Source organism: Empidonax traillii, unplaced genomic scaffold (genome assembly GCF_003031625.1).
Source record: "Empidonax traillii isolate 1590-97213 ecotype Southwest subspecies unplaced genomic scaffold, ASM303162v1 scaffold98:size2021230, whole genome shotgun sequence".
NCBI classification, from domain to species: Eukaryota; Metazoa; Chordata; class Aves; order Passeriformes; family Tyrannidae; genus Empidonax; species Empidonax traillii.
In genome coordinates this window covers 1,689,828-1,697,509 of record NW_020955291.1, presented here as the reverse complement: position 1 = coordinate 1,697,509, position 7,682 = coordinate 1,689,828, and the positions used below count along the sequence as shown (strand labels likewise).

General features: G+C 35.6%; 1 protein-coding gene across 1 annotated transcript in view; it reads left to right on the top strand.

Annotated features, from left to right (window-relative positions):
- Positions 1 to 7,682, top strand: part of FHOD3 (formin homology 2 domain containing 3) — a 354,314-nt gene that overhangs the window by 308,365 nt on the left and 38,267 nt on the right. Inside the window, exons 20-22 of the mRNA XM_027881870.1 lie at positions 681 to 863; positions 6,052 to 6,171; positions 6,638 to 6,799. Coding sequence (XP_027737671.1) covers positions 681 to 863; positions 6,052 to 6,171; positions 6,638 to 6,799 — 465 coding nt within the window. The remainder of the gene's footprint in view (positions 1 to 680; positions 864 to 6,051; positions 6,172 to 6,637; positions 6,800 to 7,682) is intronic.

Sequence of the window (7,682 nt, the reverse complement as noted above, 5' to 3'; positions counted from 1 at the left end):
AAAAAAAAAAAAAAAAAAAAAAAAAAAAAAAAAAAAAAAAAAAAAAAAAAAAAAAAAAAAAAAAAAAAAAAAAAAAAAAAAAAAAAAAAAAAAAAAAAAAAAAAAAAAAAAAAAAAAAAAAAAAAAAAAAAAAAAAAAAAAAAAAAAAAAAAAAAAAAAACACAGAACAAAAAGCAAGAAATTATGGGAACAGCAAGGGACAGGAGTCTTCAAGTTATTTTTATATACTTGCAAGTGTGCTGGAAGATCCATAGATATTGAGGCTAAAAGAGACCTTAAAATTTAGTCTGATCTGCTATAAATCACAGGCCACAAAACTGCTCTCCTTTTACCCTTACTTCCATATGTAATTTGCAGAAAGTTGTTGAGTTTTGACTTAAACTTATGAAAGCTGGTGAGATCAGTCCTAACCAGTCTCCCTTTGTCTCTCCTTCAGTGTTTCGTCCCATGATTAGCTGTATCTACTGAGTAGAGATTTTAAAAAGGGATTTTAATCCAGATATGTTTTTCAACAAACTGTAGGTGTCTTACTTTCTTGTGCATGCTTAGTTCTTGGTTACTACAGTGCTGTCCTAATTTAACAGCCAGGGACTTGAGGACTTCTACTGTTGCTGCCTTGAAGTTACTCAGCAATCTCTCATACCCTGCCACTGATGCCTGTCTTTTGTCTCCCTATACAGAAAATCCTGACCATGATCCCGACTGAGGAGGAAAAGCAAAAGATCCAGGAGGCACAGCTGGCAAATCCTGATGTCCCCCTGGGCAGCGCCGAGCAGTTCCTTCTCACCCTCTCCTCCATCAGTGAACTTTCCGCCAGGCTCCAGCTCTGGGCTTTCAAGATGGACTACGAGATAGTGGAAAAGGTGAGGGGAAGCAGGGAGGCAGGGGTGGAGACTCCTCCAAGGCTTTGCTTAATATTTCCCTGACCTTGTTATTATATGAGCATGTATTTTGAGGAAATGGTAAATGGGTCGCTTTTGTTTCAGTGTCCAACCAGGAAACAGCTAAAATGATCCTTCATAATCTATTCCTTCTATAAAAGAAATTAGAGATTATGTCTTCCTTCCTTTAATTAGTAGATAATGATATTGAAACAAATAAGAGGGCTAAATCTTGACCACATCTTCTCCAGATGTTGTTATTCAGGAAATTCTTACTTCAGAGCAATGAGAATTTTTCTTTGGTCAAAGATTGAGTTAGGACTACAGTATTCAATCTTATATTGTAAAATGAGAGTATTGATCTTACATTCATTTTAACTAAGAAAAACACCATCCATTTAGGGGTTTTTTCTGTTTATACTTCTCAAAATTCTAAATAAAAGATAAGACATCCCTCAGGAGTGTTATGGTCAGTGAAGTCATAGACATTTGTTGCCACCTTTTCCATGAATGACATTCATTCAGAGAACACTATAACACTGTGAGTTGTCCGTTAATTACGATGAATCACAGACAAAAATATCAAAAAGAGAGTGTAAAATTTTGGTGCATAGGTGAAAGAGAGTGAAACCATGTAGGTGATTTCACAGTACTTGCTGCCTTTCACAAGGTCTTTCAAGAATCTCTGAACTGGAGCCTTCTTCTGACTGCACTTCTGGTGCATACCCCATGCATTGCTCTTAAAGCAGCTTTCTGCTGTATGTATTAGTTTTGTATCTATATCTGTACACAAATTTGTGCACTGAGAGATTGGTATACCTTTGTGTGATACTCATTTTGAGAAGTGGGACATGCTTTTGAAAATGCCTTATGTTTACCTAGGAATGGATATTTAACAAGTTGTACAGAAGTGGATTGATTTTCAGATGATACTGTCAAGATTACTCATCCTCTGCTTCATTTTCTTAGATTTTAAAAAATGCAATCACACAATATTAAGGATTTTTTAGGTTTTATTTTTTTGTCTTAGCCATTTACATTTCTGACTTGTATAACAAAATACTTGTATTTGGTATGAATACTTTCTTACCGGTTTTTGTTTTGGTTTGTTTGTTTGTTTGCTTGTTTTTTAACTCTGGTGCAGCTATTTATTTTGCTTTGAAGTTACCACAAGGCTAAATTGTACCTTTCATGTAAGCTGAGTTAGCTGTAGCTGTTAATTTCTGCATATACCTAGAATTTCTAGAGTCCTCTAAATCAAAAGTAACATTTGAAGCACTGCTGAAAGCTAAAGAAATTCAGATAGTTTTCCTGATGCTTTGCCTATAATGGTTATGCCACAAAGTAAGTTAACGAGTTGCCAGCTAAAATACATGTAGAATGGATGCTGGTACAAAATATCTCAAATATTTAAATTACTCAAAGAAGCAATAGCTGGAGTTAAGATAGAAACAATATTTTTATCCCTGCTGAAAGGTAGATAGGACCAAGTGCAGTACTTATTATGAAATGGTAGAGGAAATGATGTGATAATTCTGATAAAATAAGAGGAGCATGTGATAATAAGCCCAGCAGACAAGCACAGATAGGACAGACAGGTTGGGTCTTCGTTGGGTGAAGAGGAAGATACAGGATCAGACATGAGGGCTACAAGAGAGAGTGAGCACCTCTCCAGTAACAAAAGCTTAAAGTCAGAGTTTAAGTTCCAGGTAACCAATAAATGTACATGTTATTTAGACTGAGATAAGCATATTCAAATTTAAGAAATGAAGTAATTTGCATTAGTGATTCTGATAATGAGTCCCATGAGCTGCTAATATTCTTCTGTTCTTGAAACTATATTTCTGACGAAAATCTATCTAAAAAAGGGCAAAACCTTTACGAAACATAGGTGCCAAAATCACTGAGCTCCACAATTTTTGTCATTTTTTTTTAGTCCGGCATCTGCTTGATTTTTTTTTAAAATCTATTTTAAAATAAGGAAAATTCACAGCAATTCAGAATGTTTATTGTTTATCGAGTCACACATATATTTTATGTAAGAAATTAATGAACCTTGGTATTATTTCCATGAGGCTGAAATTTTTAGGTGGTCCATGATATCAACAGTGTGAAATACCTGAGTTGTTGATGTAAGACCAAGGTTCTCATACATGAGAACATACCTCTGCTCATCTGCCAAGAACAGAGTTTTGCCTAAGTAGGTCTTAATTTCATGTCTGATAACCTGAAAGAAAAGAGTATGAACTGTTCAAGAAATGGGTTAAGTGATATATTGTTTATGTTCATGAGATGCTTTCCAGGCATAATAAATGAAGTCATCTTTCTTGGCTTGAATTTAATAACTAAATCAAGTCAGGATACGTTTGTAGGGAGCATCCTCAGACTGTGAGGGGCTGAACTGAATGAATGTTCATTCTTTGCTCTCTACAGAAAATTAAAAAGGAAAGCCCTTTCCAAACGGTTTGTTTGATAATGTGTATACTGTTTTAAATGTTAAGTGCCTACTGAAAGTCATTAGTGGAACAATAATTTTTTTCACCTTTATTTTGGTATCATAGTTTAAAGGCATAGAAAAAGAGGTAGAGTTTTAACTTTAAAACTTGATTTTGAGACTTCTGGTTGCTCTGAAAAATTACACTGTTACTATTCATTCTTTGTACTGAACTATTTATGATGCAAATACTGTCAAATGTCATTATCTCAAAGAGAATTTAAAGATCTAAGAAAAAGGAATAGAAACTTTGGTTGTCCTAAATAAGTGGGTTTTTTTTATTAAAATTGCTGCAGGCAAATACATCCTTACTGCTGACAACTTTAAAGGATCATAAATTAATGTAAGCAGGTGTAGAAATGAGACAAGTAGAACTAGTATAAAAAAAAAAAAAAAAAAAGGCTTAGTTCAGTTTCTCTTTTGAGAAGAAAAATTGCTCCTGACTCTAATCTTCCTGGAGACAGTGCACTACAGAAATAAGTGTTCAAAAAAATTGTACTTCTGAGTGATGCTTAAATTGTCTGAAAATTTTATCAAGTGCATCAGAGCTTTTTAAGCTTTGCGGTAGGATCCTGATACTTTTCGTTGTTTTAGAAGGATGTGTTACTTTATGTAGGCTGGTCCTGATTAAATGAAAATACATATTGGTCATCTCAAAGTTCCCATCTCAACCGAGTTTTTTCCCCCTCCCAGAAAAGCATGCACATGGACTTTTGTAGGTGCAGGAAGCTAAACGCAGTAGTAGTATAGCTGGTTGGTAAATGATGCATGTATCAGATTAGCTCTACAGAACATGCGTGCTATGTTCTCCCTGTCCCAGGACCCCTGTATTCACTGCACACACATAGTTGAGTTCATTTGTGCATATGTGTCAAACATTTAGTAGGCATTATCAGATGTCTTGCAAACAGAAGTTCTGGACCAATCCTCAAATTTCATTCAAACATAATCTGTAGCTGAAAAAATGTGTTATCCAAGGATATGAGATATCTCTGCCTTGTATATCCTCTCTCTTTAGGTAGAAGGTGAGTTTTATAGGAAGCAAGAGTAGGTACTTTTTCTGATTATTCAGTATCTTGCACACTATTTTTTTAAATTGTTTTTTAATCCTACAATAAAGTAACAAGTAAAGAGTAATCATAAATAGGTGTTATATGCAAGAAAGTCTAAGCTCAGATAACTTGCCCTAAAATAGCTAAAAGAAGGGCTCACTAAGGCCTGCTTTGGAAGCCTTTTATGCTACCTTTATATTCACCTTAAAAATGTTTTAAGTTAAACTTTTAAGAATGTATTTTTAACAGGTTGAAAATTGATCCAAATAAAATAGTTCATAAGCCTGAGTTTACAGGAGAAGAAGAGCAGTTTGATTCATGCCAAATAATTTAACAAAACAAACTGAATCAATCTTGACTTTAAAGCAAGTCAAAGAATTCTGTGCAGCTGTTTCTCAATTTTATTTCAACTTGATAAAGCCTTGGATTATTTAGCACCTCTCCTCTAATGTATAAATTACCTAGCTCACTATCCCATCTCTTCATTTGTCTTGATTTTACCATATTCTTTTCAAGAGATTAATTTTTCTGTGGTGACTATAAATGTATGTTTCATTCATCTTTTATGGTGAAATATCACTTCAGGTTTTGAAGGACCCATTGTATGTCTCCAAGGGAGTGAAGTTCTCAGTTATTTTCCCTCTTGGTCTAATATAATAGCATAATTTTGGCTTCTTGGCTCATAAAGAGTATGAAAAATTTGTGAGATTGGGAAAAAAGGTCTCCCTGCATATGTCAGGGGATTTGGAACTAAATGACTTTTAAGATCTTTTCCAACACAAACCATTCTATGATTCTGTGAAAAGAATGCTGCTCATGGATGCTTAGGATGGCGTTCGGAGATAGAAACAATGTGAACTGTTACTGTGCATACAAAATAAATAACCCTGGGCCTCACACAGAGATGTAGAAATAAGCTCTGTCAACTCAATTACCCTCACCCTCTTCCTTTGAACTCTCTGGTGTAGTTCGCTTCCCGAGGTAATGGAACAGAATTTATGTTTTCGAGCCTTATCAGTTTACATACCTATACTCAGATAACATGCGTGGACAGAACATGCATTAGGTTAAAAGATTAAAATGAGAATATTTGTAAAGCTTGATGTTTACAGCAGGGGCTTTTTTCAGTTTTAAATTTGCACAAGCACAAAACCATATCCAAAACTCAGAGGTGGCCATCATTTGAAGAAAGCTGTAGGGTCAGGCTAGCAATGTCAAGTTAGCCAGATTTCTAACCTTTTTTGTTTGTTTTTCAAAGACTGGGAGAAGTAGTTTTAAGAAGCTTTTTTATCAGTTGGGGCATGGGGGTGTTCATACATCTGACTCAAATGCAGCAGCTCCTTCTTTGATTCTCCCTCCTGTTTGGAATCACAGGATAATCCCCAGGACAAGTAAGGCAATTGCGTACGTAAAGGAGCAGCATTAGGAAAGTATTTTATGTATTTTTTTTGCTGTCCTTGCATGTGATTTATTAGCTGGAACATGGAAGAAAGCCAGCACACATGGCCAGTTTACACCCTGCAAGACGCCAGTTCAGGAACTTTTTGCAGTAATTAATCTAAACCATAGAATTAAAAACTAGACAACTGCAGCCTTCACTTTCTTCTTTCTGTTCTCATGACAGGAAGTTGCAGAACCACTGCTAGACCTGAAGGAAGGAATGGACCAACTGGAGCACAATAAAACTTTGGGATTCATCCTCTCTACTCTACTAGCTATTGGGAACTTTCTTAATGGAACCAACGTAAGCCTGCTGTCCCAGCATTTCCCCTGCAGCTTTTTCCTTCAAAAAAACAGAAGTCAAAACCATTATGATAATTGCCACACACCATTTATTTTGTACCAGAAAAGTATTTTAGAAAACAGAACCTACTTTTTAATGTGTGTTAGGGTACTCTTTGCCTCTTTCAGCATAATCTGAAGGAAATGCAGAGCTAGGCACTCTTCTAGTGTAACTTCCTTAAATTTAATGTTGATGCTCCCCATTCAAATTGTGAGAACTGTGTCAGGAGTCATTTCACTGCAGATGGATTGATTTTAGGCCTAGTCTTCAGCAAGTTAAAAATGAATTAAAGCAATAAGTTTCTTCTCCCATCGAATTCTTCTTCTTTCCTTCTGCCCCTTCTTGGTCATCATTTTTGCCTACTAATCTGCATGTGAAGGAGTAAACATTTTTATTTTTATTTTCCTCCTTTTTTTTCCCCTTACAGGCCAAAGCTTTTGAGTTAAGCTACCTCGAGAAGGTTCCAGAAGTCAAGGACACAGTGCACAAACAGTCCCTGCTGCACCATGTCTGCACTATGGTGGTGGAAAAGTTCCCAGACAGCACTGATCTGTATTCAGAGATCGGGGCCATCACTAGGTCAGCCAAGGTATGTCCAGTGGGTAAATACATCTAGATGTATGTTTTTATAACACATCTTAAAAGTGAAATATTTAAGATTTTATTTTATTCTTTGATGTTTTTGTTCCTCCCTGGTTGCAGCACTATTTGTAAATGCGGATTCATTGTGTCATTTGCACTGAATTTCAAAGATGCCAGCACTCCCTCTTCTGAGCTTTATTTCTGCCTGTCAGGTTCCCTCATCAATGCACTATTAGACAGCCATTAGTTATGACATTCTTAATGTATATAACTATTAGGAACTATTTTTAAATTTTATTTCACCAGTATCTTCAAATATGTTTTTTCTGTTGTTTCTGGGAATCTCTTTTTTAAGGCAGATGTCTGATTGTATTTTAAGGGCAATGAACAGAATGAATTTTTTGCTAATATGATTGTTTCCAGAATTAAAGAGTTCTTGAAATACTTTGTTTGACTCATAGAATCACGGAATGGTTGGACCTGAGAGGGACACCAGCAGATCATTTAGTCCAACTCCCCACTAAAGCAGGTTCACCTAGAATAGGTCACAGAAGATCACGTCTAGGTGGATTTTGAATATCTACAGATGAGGGGACTCCACAACCTTTCTGGGCAGCCTATTCCGCTGCTCTGTCACCCTCAAAGTAAAGAAGTTTTCTTCTTTTTAGTACTCATCTTTTCTGTCCTCCTCCTGAAAATAATTTTGATTATTAGGAGTTAAGGGAAATAAACAGATATAAAGGAAACTTGTGGCAGCTTCTATTTTCAAAAAATTATGATCTCTTGGTTAATGCATAGCTCTGGTCAATGGCTCAATGTGGTATGCAGGTTATTTATAATTGCTGCTAGCAAGCATGATAGAAACACTATAAACTCACTCTTGGAGCTCA